Genomic DNA, 21,110 nt, shown 5'->3' with positions numbered 1-21,110 from the left:
AAAACTAAAGATATTACTAAAAAGATTTGTCATTCAATACTGTATTTTATACCTTATTCGGCTGTAACATCAGTTTCTTTAAGTTTCGTAAATTTTAACTGTAACATCAAAATTGTACAAAATTAATAATGCTTTATTTTGGAAGTTATTCTTAAAATTCTATATAAAGCGATGCTCCGACAAGTCAGTTTTGAAGTTGTTTTGGAAGTCTAAGAGATCAGTGAAGTATGTCCGTGTTTTGTTTACACAACGAGTGTGCAGTTCGGATGTCAATTAATGTGAATACATTTTGTGAAGCATGAAAATTTCGCATTCATTCATCAATGGACCAGGAAGAAGAAACTTGAGTAACATTCAACATGAATCATTACAGTATTCTACTTAATGCAAAAATATTTTTTTCCTCTTCGTGTTTGCAACACATTCTGAGACTTCGTTATTCGTCAAAGTTAAGCATTTTTCTGAAATATTTGTTGTAATTTACACGTAAGAGCACACCTTCTACAATTTTGTGACTTCCATATGTTCGAGAAATGAAAGATGAAATTACTGTGCATGAAACAACTGACAATGACATTTATACTACCTCTTGTCACGAATAATTCACCATTTTTTTTCGGAATACGTAGCGATTTCCAAGAGTGTAGTCAGACAGGAATCTAACATCACAACCTAAATTACTGTGAATGAGACTAGTAGCAATCATCTTTATACTTTAGCTTGTCACAAGTATTTATCTGTGGTTGAATCGTTAACAACAGTAGACAGAGATGAAAGGTTTCCACCACAATATTTTCAGACTATATCACCATATATGAAACATTTTGATTCAACATGTGCATATTAGAAAACTACAACGAACTTCTATAGCTGCACTCACCACATGCTCTCGAAACGGTGATTTTTTAAATTTTGTTTTTATGAACCAAATTGTTGATGTATCATATAGGGAAGTAGGCTACTTCATCATTTGGATTTCTAGGAGCGAGCTACAACCACATTCTATGCATCTTCTTATTCTTTGACACTCTCTTAAACAATTTTTTGGGTTCTTGGAGATGTGTTCTGTCTATGCAACTGATTGAAGGCAGTTTTTTCCCATATGCATTTCACTTCTTTTACTTGTGAAGCATCATCACGAATAAAGGAAGCGAAACGCGTATGGCAATAAACAAACTGCCTTCAACTAGTTGCATAAACGGTGAATTTTAAAGCAACTCAGGAATGACGTAAAACAAAAAAAATGATGAATTTTTTGGGTGTTTCTATAGATGTATTTGTACAATGTAGTACTACACCAAGACGTCAATGTGAATAAGAATAAAATGACATAATGTGAAATTTACAACGGTTTCCAGAACACCGTGAATATTCTATCGTTATCATGCATTAATGGAAGCCCATGGTCAGTGAAATTTGAACAGTATTACGTACTCTAACCACACTTTTCGGTACTGTGAACAATGGCATGCCTGTGTCGGCTGCTAGCCTCTTCAAGTTCGTGCCGCCCTGGTGCTGCAGCGTGCAAGCGTGGATCTAAGGCAGATTGCTTTTGATTGGTTGGCGCGAGGAGAACTGACAACAGCGTTTCAGTTCCCTAGGACCATTCGACATCACTTTTGAAATGCGTACTGAATAATGTTGGGGCTCTTGTTTCGAAAACAAGACTGTTTATTGCACTCGCGTACTGAACCGATCGGCAAAATGGCAGAAAGATACAGCATAGGGCCCCTGCCCCATACATCTTCCTACCACCACCTACTCCAGTCCAGTCACAAACATCATCTATCCCGTCAAAGGTAGGGCCAACTGCAAAACCAGTCATGTGATCTACAAGCTAAGCTACAACCACTGTGCTGCATTCTATGTGGACATGAAACAACTGCACCACCCAGTTGCTGAGCATGCCATCCAACACGACATTCTTCATTTCGGTGGCTGGTTCACAGCCTGTGCCATCTGGATCCTTCCCACCAACAGCAGTTTTTCTGAATTGCACAGGTGGGAACTCTTCCTGCAATATATCCTACATTCCTGTAATCCCCCTTGCCTCAATCTTCATTAGTCTTTGTCCTTACCCATCTAGCCTCTTCCCTGTTCCCACTCCAGCACTATGCAGCCCTCTATTCCACCAACACACCTGTTCATTTGACTTCTCTGCTTTACCGCTACACTCTCTTTCCCCTGTCTCCTGTCTAACCTCCCAACTGCACCTTGCTGCCCTACCCTCTCTCCACCTTATCCCTCCATGCTCACACTAGCAGCACTTTACTGTCCCCCATTGCTACCCTGCTATCCCTTCCCCTCCCCGCCCCAGACTCCTCCTTACCTCCACCCAGTTGCCTCTCTCATCATGCACTGCTGCCCACAGTCTGGCTTCAGCTGCCAGAGATTGTGTGTGTGTGTGTGTGTGTGTGTGTGTGTGTGTGTACAAAGGTTATCATTTCAAGTATATCACACATTTTTGAGTTTCATTACGTAATAGCAGAGACTGGATTTTTCTTTTTTTAATGTATGATTTCTTACCTGATCCACACCAACCATTTTCTTCTTCTTTCGATCCCAACGCATCAGTTTTTTCTGCAATTTCAGGGAATCTTCATTGTCTGCTGTCAAATCCAGCTGAAATTTTGACGCTTCTGACTGGAAGTTATTTACAGAAAGGCTGTAATAAAAAAATAAACAAATAAAAATTAACTAGTTATGAAAAGCACAACGGCATTCATCATTAAGAGTTGCCAGTAAACCAGACGTGCGTTACTGCACTGGCATAAGAATAGTATATGTCGAGTGAACCTGAGATGCAGTAAAAAAATTCTGGAGATTGTTCAGGGAAATTTTCTGGGCATTCTGTTACGAGAGATCCATGATACCTGGTGGTTCACTATGGAGTAATGAAATACTACAATTTACTTGGTTTGTTAGTGCAATTACCAATGTTTCAGTGAAAATACAGCTACAAAAATGGAAATGCCTGTAGTATGCAATCATCAAAGTTTACAACAAAAAACAGAGTAATGCAACAACCTTCGGATGAAATAAGTACACTTTTATCACAGTGTGTTTGATCTGTTCTGTTGGTAATCTCAGAAATGAGTAGAGCTCTTTGTGGGAGGAAATGGACTTTCCCAGAAGAACCTTGCAAAACCCCACAGACACACCAAAACTTAGTTGCTTGTTTCCTGTGCAGAAATGTAGTGCAGTGTGTGATACTTTACATCAATTCTGTTCATGTGATTGTAGTTACCGATGATTGGCACATAGAAACTTGTAACAGAAGGAAGTATTCACAATATCTTTTGAGCTCTTGACATTTTTCTAGTAAAAGTACACACAATCACACAGACACCCAAATGTGCACTCCTGCAGTTGCAGCGAGACCGATTATCGATTATTGAGAGCAGTTTGCCTGGCCAGGTGGTGCTCCCTTACCCTAACTAATCTGGTCCTTCAAAATCATACAATCTAAGCACTCAAACCACACACTGTGGCCTCTACTCCTTTCACAAGATCCTTTTATTCTGGACAATAACTTTCTTGGTGCCATCACTGCAGTAGGAAGTCTTGCCCTTCGACAACTGGAACAGACTTTCCAACATCTCTGCACAGAAACATTATAACATGATTCCATCCCTTAAGTCCGGCAGCTTCTCAAGACCATAGGTTCACTCCAAAATCTGACACCTGAATCCATCTGCTTTCTCAAACCGGCAAACCCCTACACTCCTACATTTTACCTAGAATCCAAAGTTCACAACCCCAAAGCATCATGTCTCCCACTGGTCATCCCACTGTGGCAAGGTACCATGCTCCCACAGAACTAACTTCTACCTTTGTTGATCAACATCTCCAAATTATTGTCCATAACCTCCCATCCTACGTTCACGATACTATTCACTTCCTTCACTTCACCCTAATATTCCTTCCTTCACCACCTATCCACAGAATATCACCAGACTCCTTGCAGGTTACTGTGGATGCGACATCCCTACACACCAACATCTGCCATGTCCATGGCCTTGTGGATATGGAATACAGTATTTATCAACATCCACCTGATACAAAACCCACCACCTCTTTCCTAGTACTCCTCACCAACTACATCCTGACCCACAATTATTTCACTTTCAAAGGCTGAATCTATAAACAAATCCTTGGTAATGACATGGGTACTCACATGGTAACATCCTATGCCAACATATTTATGGGTCATCTGCAGGAATCCTTCCTACTGACTCAACACCTAAAACCACTTGTCTGGTCCATGTTCATTAATAACATTTTCATGATCTGTAGTCATGCCAAGAATGATAACTTTGCTCTTTCCTCCATAACCTCAAATCCACTTTATCTGGACATTATCAACTCAACAAGCCAGCTTCTTAGATGCCTGTCTCCACCTCTCAAATGGCTCCATAAATACATCTGTTCATATCAAGTGCACCAATGATCAACAGTACCTAAACTTTGCGAACTGTCACCTTTTCTATGTCAAAGAGTTTCTTTCTTACAGCCTCACCACCTGTGGGCACAGCACCTTTAGTAGATAGCGCAATTGTCAAAATATATCACTTACCAGAGCCTTTATTGACAAACAATATCCTATTTAGCTCTTCCACAAACAGATCTCCCATGCCATCTCCACCTCTGACACCAGTAAATTTGTTAACCAGCCACCGACAAGCATCCTCTGACCGCCCAGTATCACCCTGGCCTTGAAAAGCTCAACCACATCCTTCACCAGAGCTACGACTACCTCTTGCCGTTCCCTAACATGAGGGATGTCCTACACAAATACTACCCACATCACCCAAAGTAGTGTTCTGCTGCCCAGACAGCCTACAGAATATTCTTGTTCAGCCCTACTCCAATGCTGCTCCTAATTCTGCACCCCTAGGTCATTCCCTTGTGGTCATTGAGGTGCAAGATCTGTCCCATATACTCATCCTACTCACCACCTCTTTTGTCCAGTCATAGATGTCTCCTATGCAACAAAAGGCCTATAAGTCCCCCCCCCCCCCCCCCCCCCCCAGTTATCTTTCAGCAATTCCTCATTTCTAACCTAACCTCACCTTCCTTTCCTAAATCCTTCTTCACTGGGTCCATCATAACTCCTATTGAACATATAGCCATCTGTAACCTGATAATCAATCCAGACCATATCATCATTCCTACATATGAAGGCTACAAGTGAAAGCACCATGTTATATTCAGCTATGCTGCAATTACTGTAGAACATTTTATGCAGTCTGTAAAACAGTTCTAAACATTTGTGTAGTTTGAACTAGTTGGATTAAGCTACCCCACACACTTTTATGTTAGCCCAAGGCACATTATCCAAAAACAACTATCACACTTGCCTACAAATTATTGAATTTCCAAAAGTACAATGTGTTAATGTGCCTTAACAGTTCATTTGTAAACAAAGTGACCAAATTTTCATTTTCTCTCTCTCTCTCTCCCTCTTCCTCCTCCTCTCTCTCTCTCTCTCTCTCTCTCTCTCTCTCTCTCTCTCTCTCTCTCCACCTGCACTCTTGTCATGTACCACCCATGGGGAGCTCCTAACAGACAATCCTTTGTGCCAAGAAGGGAGGTGTGGCAGGATATTGGAAAATTATACAAAAGAAAAAGGCATCTACATCAAGTTTTGATGCAGTGTACAGATTAATGTGCTGACATACGTCAGCATCAAAATGTGTCTCTCTGAATTAAGAATTGTGGAAAAGAATATTATCTTACCCCTTTTCAGTGTGCTGATCTGGTGCAAAATAAGGAATGTAGTTATCTTTATCAACTGCCACTTTTCTTTTCTTTTTCTTGGGTTCATACAACGATTGCAACGAAAATTTCCTTGGGCCTATTACATCATGGAAGGTATCCTTGATGTCTTCAGCGTTACTAGATGGCAATGAAGTTACTGGTACCTTAGATAAATTTTCTGGAAGAAGGAGGGAGGAACAACAAATTTAACAATTTGTTACATGCATAAAAATAACATAATAAGAATTAAAACTTGTCAGGTTATCAAACAGAGGGGCACCATCTTGAAGCAATGTTTTAATAGGTTTCCTACTGGTAATCTTCGCTTCACTTGGAACTCGTTGAAATGTTGCTTTAAGACGACCCTGTCACTTGGTTGATAACCTGATAAGATTTTATCTGTGAAATTGGCCAAGAAAGACTGCATTTTCACATAAACAGAATATGCAGAGTACTACTTGTAACAAACAAATTTTATATAATTTTAGAATATATTTCTATGTAACTTACATTCATTTGCTTTTGTGAAAGATTAAGGCCTGTAATAATAAGCATCATCAATATTTTTTCTTTAAATTTACCAGACGATACAGTTTATAAAATTTTGGATGTAATTTTGCATAAACAAATTTAATCTAACAGTTGGGTAGACATGCTAAACTAAAGATTTCTCTACCTGAATTCTCCTGTTCTATTTCTGAATGTTTCCTTTTATAGTTTTCTATTGCTTCACGATGCTTCACGCGTGCTGTTTTCATCACTTTATAAACAACGGAAGTTGAATTGTGTCCTATCTCAAACACAGTCTGAAAGAGTGATGAAAACAAATACTTCATTAAAATGGCTACAAACAGTCTTACAAGAAAAAAATAATGCAAGTATGTATTTGTTACAAAAAAAAAAAAAAAAAAAAAAAAAAAAAAAAAAAAAAAAAACTGGCTAACAATGGTGAGGAACATACAAATAACTTCCATGTGAGTAACAAGTTTCATCTAATTTTTTCTATTAACTTGTCACCAATGGTAACATCTGACAAGGGTAACTCCCCATTGCATCCCTCCTCAGATTTAGTGACAAGATGGCCCAGTGGATAGTTTGTTAAAAACTGAACACAGATCAAGCACAAAAAGAGGAAGAACGTGTACTGAATTATGAAAAGAGAAGTAAAACAGAAACAGTGAAGGTCCAAGCTCAAGATATGCAACATTGAGCAATTTAAATAGCCACAGCATCGTGGTTATGTGGTCACAGTGTTGGACTGCAAAGGGGGAACAAAACTGTGAACTGCGGTCCGATCACTGAGATGTCAATTCACTGTATTAAAACTTGTGTCTGTGTCATGGTTAACGCACATTTGAAACAATGATGTGTACAGAAGGGAACTCCAGACATATGTGCCACCTATTTATTCTACATAAGAATCAAATGTTATGACTCTTGCATTCTGTTTTGGAAGTTTTGACTCTTTAATTCGTTTGTTCTAACACAGTTCACACCCATTTATTTGCTGTTTTCATATCTGTGAGAAGTCTATGGGGCATCTTGCCTCCTATCACTATTCATCACATTTAATTGCAATAGTAATATATTCTTACCACATGACTCATATTCTACAACCAATGTATGTAGTATGACAGTTGCCAAGAATACAGAAGAAAAAGAGACAAATCAACAACTGGACGGAGATCTCTGTTTTTGCATGCGCATGAGGGAGAGTTTTTGGGAAGAAAAAAAAAAAAAAAAAAACAAAAAACCACACACAATTTCCTGCTTTGCAATCCAACACCACATAACCACGACACTGTGGTTATTGCAATTTGCTTGATATTGCACGTCTTGAACTTTGACCATTCACAGTTTCTATTTTCCTTCTTTTCTCATGGTTCAGTACACGATATTCCTGTTTTTGTGTTGTTTCTGTGTTCAGTTTTTGGCAAGCTATTGACTAGAACATTTTACCACTAAATCTGAGGACAAATCTTTAACACTCCCATCTAATAACGATGCATAAAAGTTAATAGTTGAAAGAAAATGAACTACTGATAGTCCCTGAACTGCTCAGAACTAATAATCATATAATTAGATCCGAATATGTCCAGCACACAGTACATAACACATCACAACGCAGTCCATCCTCCTAACATGAGCAATGAATAATTCTCTACAACTTCCCACACCAATATTCACACCACAAATCAACAACTGTCAGAAACAAAGTTACTGTAGTGTCTCGGATCCTCAGCAACCAACCAGACATAAACCAGCATCCAGCAGGTGGCCTAGCTTCAGGTGTTGTCTGCCACAACCAGTACAACCACCTGCAAGCCAAACACCCATCTGCAGTCACCTTGCAATGTTAGTAAACTTTCCGGACAACCACCACACAGGCGAACTTTTGGTCCTCGGAATCTATGGTAGCCACCACGAGATGGCCCTGGTTCATTGCCACCAGAGCGCTGCACTCACAACCATGATTTTACAACTGCAGACACTATTTTGCCTCTTCGATGTCAGATGCCAGCTAGCAAGTCAGACCGTATCCTTGCACTGCGGCAGTATTTATGCCAGTCCACACCTCGTGGAATGCCAGTTCACATCAGGAGCTCTCTGCCCAATTATGCTGACCACTATTACGGTTCCTCAGACTCTCTGTGAAGCATCCTGTAGTTCCAGTGACTACTTTGGACCAAGTTCCAGCCAGAATACTAAACTGGGACTGCCTCCTGCATAGTGACTTGGAGCTGCCAGCCTTCTCATCTTAGTCATGCAGAACTGACCACCACGCTCAGGAATCCCGGACATATTACCATGGCAGGGTTTATACACCGACAAGGGAAAAAACTTCCCAGTTTCCTGATTAAAAGAACAGTTTTTCCTGAATGAAAATACACTTTTTCCGTGTTAAGTGATGGTATACTTCCCTCAGAACTGTAAAACTTATCTTTAGAATGTTATCTTTGTTATGAAGTATTCATAGTCTTTGTCCTAAAGCCTTTGACACATTTTACTGTTGGCTGAGACTTGTGAGTGCACTCTGTTTTGTTGTTGTTAATGGCACATTTCCTTTGGAACTTTAGAGTTTTATTTTGGTTTCTTTCTCTCGCTTATGTGTTATTGATACAGTAGTGGGATACAGTAGAATTCTTTGCTAAAGTATCAGTTCTTACCAGACGAAATTACAAAAATTTCAGTGAAAATTAAAACAATGAAAAATTCCTGGAATTCTAAAAAATTCCCGAGCTTTCCCGGTTTTCTCCTGGACGAAAATTTCTAAAGTTTTTACCAGATTTCCTGGTCGTCTGGGAGCGTATACACCCTGCATGGCCAACTACTGTATTTATAACAATGAAAACAATCAATTACTGATAAAATGATTCAATCCTTCAACCCTTCTGCCTGAGGAAGGAGCCACTGGCTCCAAAACCTTGCCAATCACAGCAGTCATTTGTGTGTGTGCTCTGACACTGCTTGACAACTAGAGTATTTGGATTCGAAGTTTGTCATTCAACAGTTTGGTGCTTTGGACTGGACTTTACTTTCTGTTACTTTTCCGTGAACTGGTGATCTCGCAAGCTGAACTATTTGTATTTTGGTTATCACAATTAGAAGTGTTCCATCAAGAGATACATTACAAAGATTACTTTTGTGTTCAATCCTTATTGCTTCATAACCCAGAAGTGTACATTTACATTATTATTAATAAACTTGTTCTGGTTCGTCTACCTGGATGTGAATCTTTTATACTGGAACCAGCACCAGTTAGGCCGGTACTACACTATCATACATATTGGACAAAGCTGATACGCCAAATATTTATGTCAAAGAAATTTGATGGTGTAATAGGGAACTTTTCAAATCTCTCCTGTCATCAAATAAATATGAACAAAACTAGGGCCTCACCGTAGATTTGATCATAAAAGTCGCTTCTCTTCTGTTCACTGCAATGTGAAATGTTACCACCAGCATTGCTGCAGCCATCTGTCACCAGTAGTGTGTTTGTAAACATGGCTGCAAAGTTTAGTTGGTGTGTACCATAAGCAACAAAATTAATAGGGATATATTGCTTCACAACATAAGGCTCCCTGAGTACAAAAATAGATTAAGAAGACTGGAGAGCTACAAAAACATTGCGGAAGCTATTTAGCCATGAGAAACGGCCCAGGTGTATGGCAGATAACACAAAAAAGAAAATCAATGGCCTCCGCTTAAGCTACTCTCATGTGAAGCACAAGTACATATGAACATACGTATTTCATTTTATTTATGCAAATAATGTTTACATGACACACAAATGTTTTACACAATTTTGTCCACTGCAGGTACTTGAAAGCACACAATAATGTTTATATAACATACAAGTAGTTTAAATTATTATTATTATTATTGCAGATGCTTATAAGTGGAGCCAGTGTACTGGCTGTTTATAGTCCACAGGTGTACTGGTTCCACTTGCTGAAGTTCCTGGCCACAGTGACGACAGATTAAAGTGTTCTAATTTAGAATGCACAGAAAGTGGCAGTGAATGTGGAACACCCACATTCGAAGAAATTTTTGAGGCAGGTATATTTGTTTACATTTTACATTATGAAATGTGATTGTCTTGCCAGCACACTTTCCTAGCACAACTGTAGAATGTTTTAAAGTCTTCTCTAACTGCTCTCTCACATACCGGATGTCCAGAAACAGCTTGGCAAACTATTGGTTTCATATGCTGTAGGTCCTCAGTGCTTTGAGACTCAAGGTAAGTGCAGTTTCCTACTACTGCAGACACTGTTTCCCGACGAGTGTACATGTGTTTTCTCCTCTTGGTTAACAAGTTATGCAGTGTGAAGGCAGCCAGTGTAATTGTAGTAACTGTTTCTGGAGGTCGATTAATGGTATCAAGAAAAATCCTGAAATGACTGGCAAGAATGCCAAAGCTGCTTTCCACTAGTCTCCTTCCCCGTGACAACCTGTAATTGAAAATCTTTTCTTCCTTAGTGATTCCCTATAAGGGATACGGCTTCATAATGCTGTAACACAGAGGAAAAGCATAATCTGCCAGCACAACCAATGGATTTGTAATTTTGTGTTCCCCCGCTTTCTGCCCTCAGGAATGTCAGGAATGCCATGAATAGATGGGTCAATGAGACACTCCCGTCATTTGCTTTTTGAGAACACTCCAGCATCACCAATATGCCCATTAGTTCCTACATCAACATAAAGAATTTCTAGGTACTATCTACCTGGCAAATAAAATTATACTGTTAAAGGATTTATAACTGAAAAAGTGAGATCCACTAGTTTGTGGACATTTGATGCGAATATGCTTTCCATGCATTGCTCCTATAGTGTTATAGCAGTTCCACTTTCCTTGAAATCATTTGCAATTTGCTCCCACTCTTCTCTACCAGGCAAATCAAATTATACTGTTAAAGGATTTATAATTGAAAAAGTGAGATTCACTAGTTTGTGGACATTTGATGCAAATATGCTTTCCATGCATTGCTCCTATAATGTTATAACAATTCCACTTTTTCTCAAAATCATTTGCAATTTGCCCCCACTCTTCTCTGCTTGTGGGTGCCTGTAAATAAAATTTATGTATGTGTAACATTATGTGTAACTAATGGTGCTTTCACTTCTAAATTTATAGCATGAGGTAGATGCTCAGTATTCGTCTCAAGAAGGGACAAATGTCACCTGTAGTGAGCCACAACCACAGCAACATGAGAGGCCTCCCAAAAAGAGAAGAAAAGTGACAACAGACGTTCTTGTGGAGGCCACTAAAACCTTGAAGGCTGTGGCTGATATGAGCAAAAACTAGCCCCAGCCTGCCCGAGAAGATCAGTTCAGTGCCTTTGCCATCCACATCGCTGCTGAATTGCAGAAGATGGAAAATGTGGGTGGTAAAGTATTCACAATGAATATTATGCACGGATTAAATCGTTTTTGATGGACAGGTAGGATATGCTGCAGGTGGCAGTTCCACAGTCACAGCCATAGCCATCCACCTCTGGATACATCCAGGAAGCTTTCCAGCAGGCTGGTGGTATACAGGAAGAAGACATTCCATAATATATATAAATTTTCTGAGCTCTCCAGTTTTCATAACCTATTTTTGTACTTAGAATGCTTCAAGTTGTAAAGCACCTCATCAGCTTCATACATTTCCAGTAATTTTGTAGCTGTTGGGACACATTATGTATTTATTACTTTGATCTACAATAAAAAAGTGTATTAAACATCTATTTACATTCAGATACTGGTCCTTTAATGCTTTATAAATTGCCTCACACATTTCAGGTATTATTTCAGTCAATGTGTGCTGTGGTATTCGAGTGCTTTACTGTAAGCAAGACTGACTCTCCCCTGTAGCAAGAAATCAGAGTGTTACTGTGAGCCTGTCTTCTGCAGATATAGCAATTCTTGAGAGAATATTGTGCTTTGTGATGTGAGGAGACACTTCACTGAGCAAATACTGAAATGTATTCTCATCCATTCTTAAGTAATTTATGTACAACTTGACACCCTCCACTTGCAATTCAAGTAACAAATTTTGTTGAGTGCTTTTATCATCTCGTCATAAACCCAAAGCTTCACAACCCCCCCCCCCACCCCCACCCCCACTTCTCTTCCAAGTGTGCACACAGTGCAACAGTGGTACAAGCAACTAAGAAACTGCTGTGCATAATTACAAGTTGTTGTCAGCCATCTTGAACTTTGACAAAAAATAGACAACAATGTAATACCCCTTTTTAGTGCCGAGTCAAACATCTTTGTGAAAGAAATTTGACAAATATTTGATCATATTTCTTCATCAAAGAAATATGATAGTGTAATACTGGTCTTATAACAGTTATGAGTCACCATATCATGCTGTCAATGTTAACCATCCATCACGAACAGCAGTGTGTAAAGTGATACATTAGAATCAAATCCTGCTGATGAGTGACAATGAATCATTTTCACTAATGAATTTTGCTTAATAATTGTCTCACATGTTTGTAATGTGAGAGTAAGACACTGCTAATTGGAGAGGTCATGTACTAGCAAGTAACACGTGGAAACCACTACTGGTATGAGAATATGGCTAACCAAAAGGTAAGACTCCATATCATCTAAGTCAGTTTTTTTTTTTTTTTTTTTTTTTTTTTTTTTGAGTAAATATATGAGTCATATAATAACAATTTTTGATAAACAACTACTGCTACATAATTTCTCTAAGCTAATATATATATATATATATATATATATATATATATATATATATATATATATATATATATATATATATAATCACAGTGAACAAGTATGGAAAGTGCCACACAGTAAGGAGAATTGGTCAATAGGCGAAGACAGTCTACAGTTTTTTCAAGTTGGGTGCAATGAAGCCACCAGATTGAATGGAGATTTTAATAACCTATGACATTGCAGTAGCTGTGCATATTCACTATATGCAGTCATCAAGGAACAGTTGATTTGAAACTTAAAGCTGATCTGGCAGTACTAAAGGCAGAATTAGAGTATTAAACAGCTGCACTTGGCAACACAAAGGTTACGAATAGGTATGTCTCCAACAGCTTCTCTGCCCTGTAGACTGTGGTTAGAAGTGTGAAAACAACCTGAGTAGTTCAGGAACACTTCAACAAGACAGATGCAAAGTACAAGTTAAGAACCAAATAGTATTAGTACAGACTCCCTGGGTAGGGAGGAAATAAGTAAATAGTACTTTTAAGCCAAGTTTGTGGCTCAGTGATGTGATACACAATTTAGACACTCTGGGAAAAGAGTTTGGTAAAGAAAATCATGTAGTGATTATTGGGGGCACCAGGAAAATTTTGAACTGTAATCTCAATTATATAATTTAGGTTGACATCAAATACAATGTTGGGAATCCTCCTCACACTAATGTGAATCCTGTGTTGCCTCAGCAATATGGTAAGACTGGAATGACATATTCTGTCAAATACGCACACACACACACACACACACACACACACACACACACACACACACACACCATTGTCTACATCTGAATATTTCTGGTAAGAGATTAGTTGTACAACTAGCTTTCAGAAACATTCAGTGTAATCAGAGCACTGTCTGTCCAATCTCTGATTTCCAATGTTTTTACTTAGTCTTTTTAGAGTAAATTTTTGCAAATGATGGAGCTACCAGATAAGCATAGGCACAGTTGCCACAATCAGTAGAGAAAAAAAAAGTGGGAGCTTGAGCAGCACATTTGGACTTTTCCATCATAGCACATGACACTTATTAAATCATAAAAATGAGCTCATACATTACTGTACAAAACTGACAACTCTAATGGTATTCTAACTGATGTGTCCCACAGCAGAACACAATATGACAGATAAAGGTATTGCAGAGGTGCACCTACATGAATGCAAGTTAGTATCACATTACTGTAGGCATAATACGAGCAAAGGGGGTGTGGCTCTACACACAGGAAGTGGCACTTCATTCCATGAAATACCAGGCCATAGATGTACATGGATACTACACTGAACAGCACTTTGACGGTTGTACTTAAGTAATGGACTTCTATTAAGTGAATCTGCAATGAAGACATTATCGATATTATAACCGTTTTCTGTGGATGAGTGTCCCTCAAAATCACAACTTTTGAGATGGCAAAAGATGTTAGGGCACACTCAGAAGAAGGCAGAAGGTTAATTCCTCTCTGTTAACTCCATCAACAACTAAAACTGAAGATACTGCGAATAATGTAAATGTACTTTTCAATACCAACTATCAATTAATGTTCAGTTGATAGTAAAGAGTGTAGGTATGGTGTACAAACTCATTACCAAGGATTTTTGGATGAGGAAAGCATGACTGCCATACTGGTCCCCAAACTGTTAACAAACGCTATGAAAGAGAATCACGTGCTCATTCCTCAATAACTTTTGTGAATATTTGTGATTACCAGTGATGAGAACTATTTTTTTAAGAACGATCTGGAGATAAAATAGCAACATTCAGAGTGGTACCTGTCAGTCTCTTATTTCACCAAAAATTAATGCTTGAATGAGTACAAGGCAAAAAGCATACTTACCATGTTCTTTGATAGAAAGGTAGTGTGGTCTCTTGTGAACTTGTATCTGGGGAACAAGACGTCACTGGTGCTTTTAACATGCAAGAGCTTAAAAGACAAACAGGGTGTCAATTTCTTCACCAAAGACACTGTCACTCAATGCTTGTTGCACCACAACACACCCAGCCACAAGTGACTCACCAATATGGCAAGACTGTCTGAAATAATGGGAAGTCATGACTGACCTAAAGATTCCTTTCAGTTTTCCTTAATAAAATGAGCACTGAAATAATGCCTCTTTCAGAACTGTATACAATATAAAAGAAATGTTGGTGAGAACTCTACATGCCATTTCAAAAAAGGTCTTCCAGGATACGCGGATACGTGGCAAGATAGGAGTAGGCAAAATGCAACAGGGAATAACAATATTAATGTGCTAATAGTAAACTGCAGGAGCGTCTATAGAAAGGTCCCAGAACTGCTCTCATTAATAAACGATCACAACGCCCATATAGTACTAGGGACAGAAAGTTGGCTGAAACCAGACGTAAACAGTAACGAAATCCTAAACTCAGATTGGAATGTATACCGCAGAGACAGGCTGAACAGTGAAGGGGGAGGCGTGTTTATAGCGGTAAGAAGTGCAATAGTATCGAAGGAAATTGACGGAGATCCGAAATGTGAAATGATTTGGGTGAGGGTCGCGGTTAAAGCAGGCTCAGACATGGTAATTGGATGTCTCTATAGGCCCCCTGGCTCAGCAGCTGTTGTGGCTGAGCACCTGAAGGATAATTTGGAAAATATTTCGAGTAGATTTCCCCACCATGTTATAGTTCTGGGTGGAGATTTTAATTTGCCGGATATAGACTGGGAGACTCAGACGTTCATAACGGGTGGCAGGGACAAAGAATCCAGTGAAATTTTTTTAAGTGCTTTATCTGAAAACTACCTTGAGCAGTTAAACAGAGAACCGACTCGTGGCGATAACATATTAGACCTTCTGGTGACAAACAGACCCGAACTATTTGAAAAAGTTAACGCAGAACAGGGAATCAGTGATCATAAAGCGGTTACGGCATCGATGATTTCAGCCGTAAATAGGAATATTAAAAAGGATAGGAAGATTTTTCTGTTTAGAAAAAGTGACAAAAAGCAGATTTCAGAGTACCTGTTGGCTCAACACAAAAGTTTTGTCTCAAGTACTGATAGTGTTGAGGATCAGTGGACAAAGTTCAAAACCATCGTACAATATGCGTTAGATGAGTATGTGCCAAGCAAGATCGTAAGAGATGGAAAAGAGCCACCGTGGTTCAACAACCGAGTTAAAAAACTGCTGCGGAAGCAAAGGGAACTTCACAGCAAACATAAACATAGCCAAAGCCTTGCAGACAAACAAAAATTACGCGAAGCGAAATGTAGTGTGAAGAGAGCTATGCGAGAGGCGTTCAATGAATTCGAAAGTAAAGTTCTATGTACTGACTTGGCAGAAAATCCTAAGAAATTTTGGTCTTATGTCAAAGCGGTAGGTGGATCAAAACAAAATGTCCAGACACTCTGTGACCAAAATGGTACTGAAACAGAGGATGACAGACTAAAGGCCGAAATACTAAATGTCTTTTTCCAAAGTTGTTTCACAGAGGAAGATTGCACTGTAGTTCCTTCTCTAGATTGTCGCACAGATGACAAAATGGTAGATATCGAAATAGACGACAGAGGGATAGAGAAACAATTAAAATCGCTCAAAAGAGGAAAGGCCTCTGGACCTGATGGGATACCAGTTCAATTTTACACAGAGTACGCGAAGGAACTTGCCCCCCTTCTTGCAGCGGTGTACCGTAGGTCTCTAGAAGAGCGTAGCGTTCCAAAGGATTGGAAAAGGGCACAGGTCATCCCCGTTTTCAAGAAGGGACGTCGAACAGATGTGCAGAACTATAGACCTATATCTCTAACGTCGATCAGTTGTAGAATTTTGGAACACGTATTGTGTTCGAGTATAATGACTTTTCTGGAGACTAGAAATCTACTCTGTAGGAATCAGCATGGGTTTCGAAAAAGACGGTCATGTGAAACCCAGCTCGCGCTATTCGTCCACGAGACTCAGAGGGCCATAGACACGGGTTCACAGGTAGATGCCGTGTTTCTTGACTTCCGCAAGGCGTTCGATACAGTTCCCCACAGTCGTTTATTGAACAAAGTAAGAGCATATGGACTATCAGACCAATTGTGTGATTGGATTGAGGAGTTCCTAGATAACAGGACGCAGCATGTTATTCTCAATGGAGAGAAGTCTTCCGAAGTAAGAGTAATTTCAGGTGTGCCGCAGGGGAGTGTCATAGGACCGTTGCTATTCAAAATATACATAAATGACCTGGTGGATGACATCGGAAGTTCACTGAGGCTTTTTGCAGATGATGCTGTGGTGTATCGAGAGGTTGTAACAATGGAAAATTGTACTGAAATGCAGGAGGATCTGCAGCGAATTGACGCATGGTGCAGGGAATGGCAACTGAATCTCAATGTAGACAAGTGTAATGTGCTGCGAATACACAGAAAGATAGATCCTTTATCATTTAGCTACAAAATAGCAGGTCAGCAACTGGAAGCAGTTAATACCATAAATTATCTGGGAGTACGCATTAGGAGTGATTTAAAATGGAATGATCATATAATGTTGATTGTCGGTAAAGCAGATGCCAGACTGAGATTCATTGGAAGAATCCTAAGGAAATGCAATCCGAAAACAAAGGAAGTAGGTTACAGTACGCTTGTTCGCCCACTGCTTGAATACTGCTCAGCAGTGTGGGATCCGTACCAGATAGGGTTGATACAAGACATAGAGAAGATCCAACGGAGAGCAGCGCGCTTCGTTACAGGATCATTTAGTAATCGCGAAAGCGTTACGGAGATGATAGATAAACTCCAGTGGAAGACTCTGCAGGAGAGACGCTCAGTGGCTTGGTACGGGCTTTTGTCAAAGTTTCGAGAACATACCTTCACCAAAGAGTCAAGCAGTATATTGCTCCCTCCTACGTATATCTCGCGAAGAGACCATGAGGACAAAATCAGAGAGATTAGAGCCCACACAGAGGCATACTGACAATCCTTCTTTCCACGAGCAATATGAGACTGGAATAGAAGGGAGAACCGATAGAGGTACTCAAGGTACCCTCCGCCACACACCGCCAGGTGGCTTGCGGAGTATGGATGTAGATGTAGATGTAGATGTAGATACCATTCAAGCTAGGTAACTGCAGAGGCTAAGGTGTGTCAGCACTTAAGGATCCTACTTTGAAGAATTTTAATCATTTGCACTGATTCATTGAATCCCCCCCATTTTTTCCAAATTTGGTCACATTTCTTTCTGAGCAGACCTCACTCTGTAAGACAGTTTCTCATAGAGCTATGTGCCACACAGGAATGGAATGACAGCAACACTACAGTGCACTCTTTATTAATTAATCATCCTAAACTGTGGAAGTTCTCTCCTTTAAAACTAGGAAGCAATCTATCAGATACATTTTATCAAAATGTACAGTTCCTTTGATCATTTGAGGTACTCCAGCAGAATGCAGTGGATCCTACTGCTACAAGCTATTGCATTCCACTCTGAGCACAGTATGAAACTAGTACCCATCTACAAAAAAAAAAAAGCACTTACATCATATAAACCTCATTAGTGATGGAACAACTATTGAGAATTCCATGGTCTCTTCAAATTTACCATAATAATACAATAACTTTTACCCTGACACCCAAAGAAAGACTTTCGTAGCAGTTTCTCCAGTCTGAGTTCCAGAAAGATGAATGTGTGTTTTAAATGTGATGCAACAAGCATTATTCTATTAAATTTCAAGCTACGTCTTACGCTAACCCAAGATTTTAGGAGTTAATACGCATTAGGAAACCCATAAATTAAAAGCAGAGGGATGGAAAGAGGCATGAATATGTTTGAGGTTCTACATATATGTTGTTGTTTAGACCACAGGTAATGAGGGAAGAGGAAAGAAAAATGATCTAGGTCATTAAACATACACCAAATTCCTTGCTGTTACACTTCATGGCACATTCAGAACAGGATAATCAATTTGCCTTTGGCCATTCATAATGGCTGATTACTCATCAGTAATTATACAATGTAACATTTAAAACTTGATAGTTTGCAAATTACCCCTTATAGTGTCTCTCTTCCTTCATTATCAATGTTTCATTATCACACAAAAGAATATAACAGTGTAAAACAAAGTTGAGGTCAGTAGACAGTCATTCACTGTATACAAGTAAAAAGCACTCACCATTCTGCGACTGATTAAAACATACTTTATAACAGTTTCATGAGCATCTGTAGCACCCTCTGTTCATTCTACCAGGCACTGAGTAAACCATCAGTAGGTTCCCAGTTATACGACGGTTACATCTAATCAGCATTCACTAACAGTCGGTCAAGAGATTCATGCATTATTTCACTCCTGCAAACTTCAGTGTGAGAACGTTAGTGCACCTAATACACATTATCCTTGTCAGTAGATGGTAGCAGTTGATTAATTCACTGACACCCACACTAAAATGATTTGAAATACAGGGAACTTTTTTCCTTGAATTATACCAATCCCACTGGTTCAAAATCACCTGTCAATGATGAAGCATCTCTTTTTGTGGAAGTGTGTGAGGCAGTACATTTTACATTAGGTCTATTCAAGTGTACTCGGTACTCACTGAGATGATGTCATGCAGCCTATATTAAGGCAATATGGGCAACCTCTGTTGCATCAACAATGAAACACATGCTACATCTGTTGTAGACTTCCAGTTGCAACAACACGCAACGAATGGTGTGCTACAAAGCAGCTCTGTCTTCCCAGTACTGCACTCTGCTATCAACTTCCAATTGAATGGTTTATTCTGCTTCGAAGGGTAGACGAGTCAATGATTTCTACATACATCTGATACATACTAATTACAGCATCATGTATAAATTCGATGAACAACACGATGCTTGTGAAACTCATTCTCAGCTGTCACACTCACAGCCCATTCTTGCTCAGAACTGCTTAAATCATGTTGTTTTCACTATCTGGACACTGAGTTAATCCAATGATATCTCTGTATCCCCCACACAGATTTATACCCCTTTCTGAGCAATAACTCAAATGACATATCTTGTTATTCCTTCTTACTTTGAGAATTTTTGTTATTGTGCTCTTCGGTCCAAAGACTTGTCTGATACAGCTCTCCATGCTAATTAATCATTTAATCTCCCTCTACAATTTTGATCCCTCATATTTTGCTCCGTCACCAAATCACTATTCCTTGACTGTTTAGAATGTGACCTGTAAACCTAACCTTTCTTTTAGTCAAGTTATGCAATTAAGATCTTTCTTGTCTGATTCAATTATACATATCCTCATTGTTATCCTCTCCACTAATCTAATCTACAGAATTCATCTGTGCTACCAAACTGCCCACATTTCACTTCCATATAAAGCAACATTCCTGACAAATACTTTTATAAGACACATCCTAACATAATAAATTTCAATTGAATGTTGATATCTCTTTTTCAGTAAAGTTTGCTTGTTATTGCCAGTCTGTATTTCACATCCTCTTTATTTCTACTGTCACCTGTGACTTTGCTGCCAAAATAGCAATAATGTCTTGCTTCTTTATTACCTGAAACACTGATGCTCCTGGAAAGCTACTATTTTAACTCCATGCACAGTAAACTGGAGGTTCTAATGGAGAATGCACATGGATACACCAATGTTTTTATCAACACATATAGTGAGCTGTCTTCAAGCAGCACTTTTTGATACAAGTAATGTCACTACATACAGCATCTTCTATGACTGCAAATACCATAAGCAATGTACTGTAACATTCTGTGCTCGTTACCTATTTAATAGCACTACACTTAATCACATGATCACATTTATAACACAGCTTTGGAAATGACACCATCCTAGGCCATCAGCACCATCACTGGCCCTTGTTAACAACTGTGCCTCAGAGTAAGTTGCGTGAGATGGTACTATCATTTTAATTTGTCTGTCATTGCACTATTTAACCCTAAATTATTATTTTCTGTGGATTACATTTCTAGTGCCTTTCATGCTTACGAAAAGCCACATATTTCTCCTTTACGGTATCTATACCGGTTAACTTTATTCAGTATATGGTCTGTATCTCAATGATCTCTCCTGTTATTGCAAGAACCAGATTCCTATTCATCCTGAGACCATATAAGTGACTGAACCTGAACTAAGAGATTTATGGTTTGTTTAAGAATTTATAACTGAGGTGGTAATTCTGTTTTGCA

The 21,110-nt window shown here is 39.1% G+C and overlaps 1 protein-coding gene across 1 annotated transcript in view; it reads right to left on the bottom strand.

The window, feature by feature from the left end:
- The window catches only part of LOC126161614 (ATP-dependent RNA helicase DDX54), a 124,555-nt gene that overhangs the window by 21,618 nt on the left and 81,827 nt on the right, over nucleotides 1–21,110 (bottom strand). The window contains exons 10-12 of the mRNA XM_049917569.1: nucleotides 6,437–6,566; nucleotides 5,740–5,938; nucleotides 2,527–2,665 (exon numbers count right to left, since the gene is read on the bottom strand). Of these exons, the coding sequence (XP_049773526.1) occupies nucleotides 2,527–2,665; nucleotides 5,740–5,938; nucleotides 6,437–6,566 (468 nt within the window). The remainder of the gene's footprint in view (nucleotides 1–2,526; nucleotides 2,666–5,739; nucleotides 5,939–6,436; nucleotides 6,567–21,110) is intronic.

This window comes from Schistocerca cancellata, chromosome 2, assembly GCF_023864275.1.
Source record: "Schistocerca cancellata isolate TAMUIC-IGC-003103 chromosome 2, iqSchCanc2.1, whole genome shotgun sequence".
Taxonomy (NCBI): Eukaryota; Metazoa; Arthropoda; class Insecta; order Orthoptera; family Acrididae; genus Schistocerca; species Schistocerca cancellata.
Note: the sequence above shows the minus strand (reverse complement) of the source record. Positions and strands in the feature narration are given on the sequence as shown.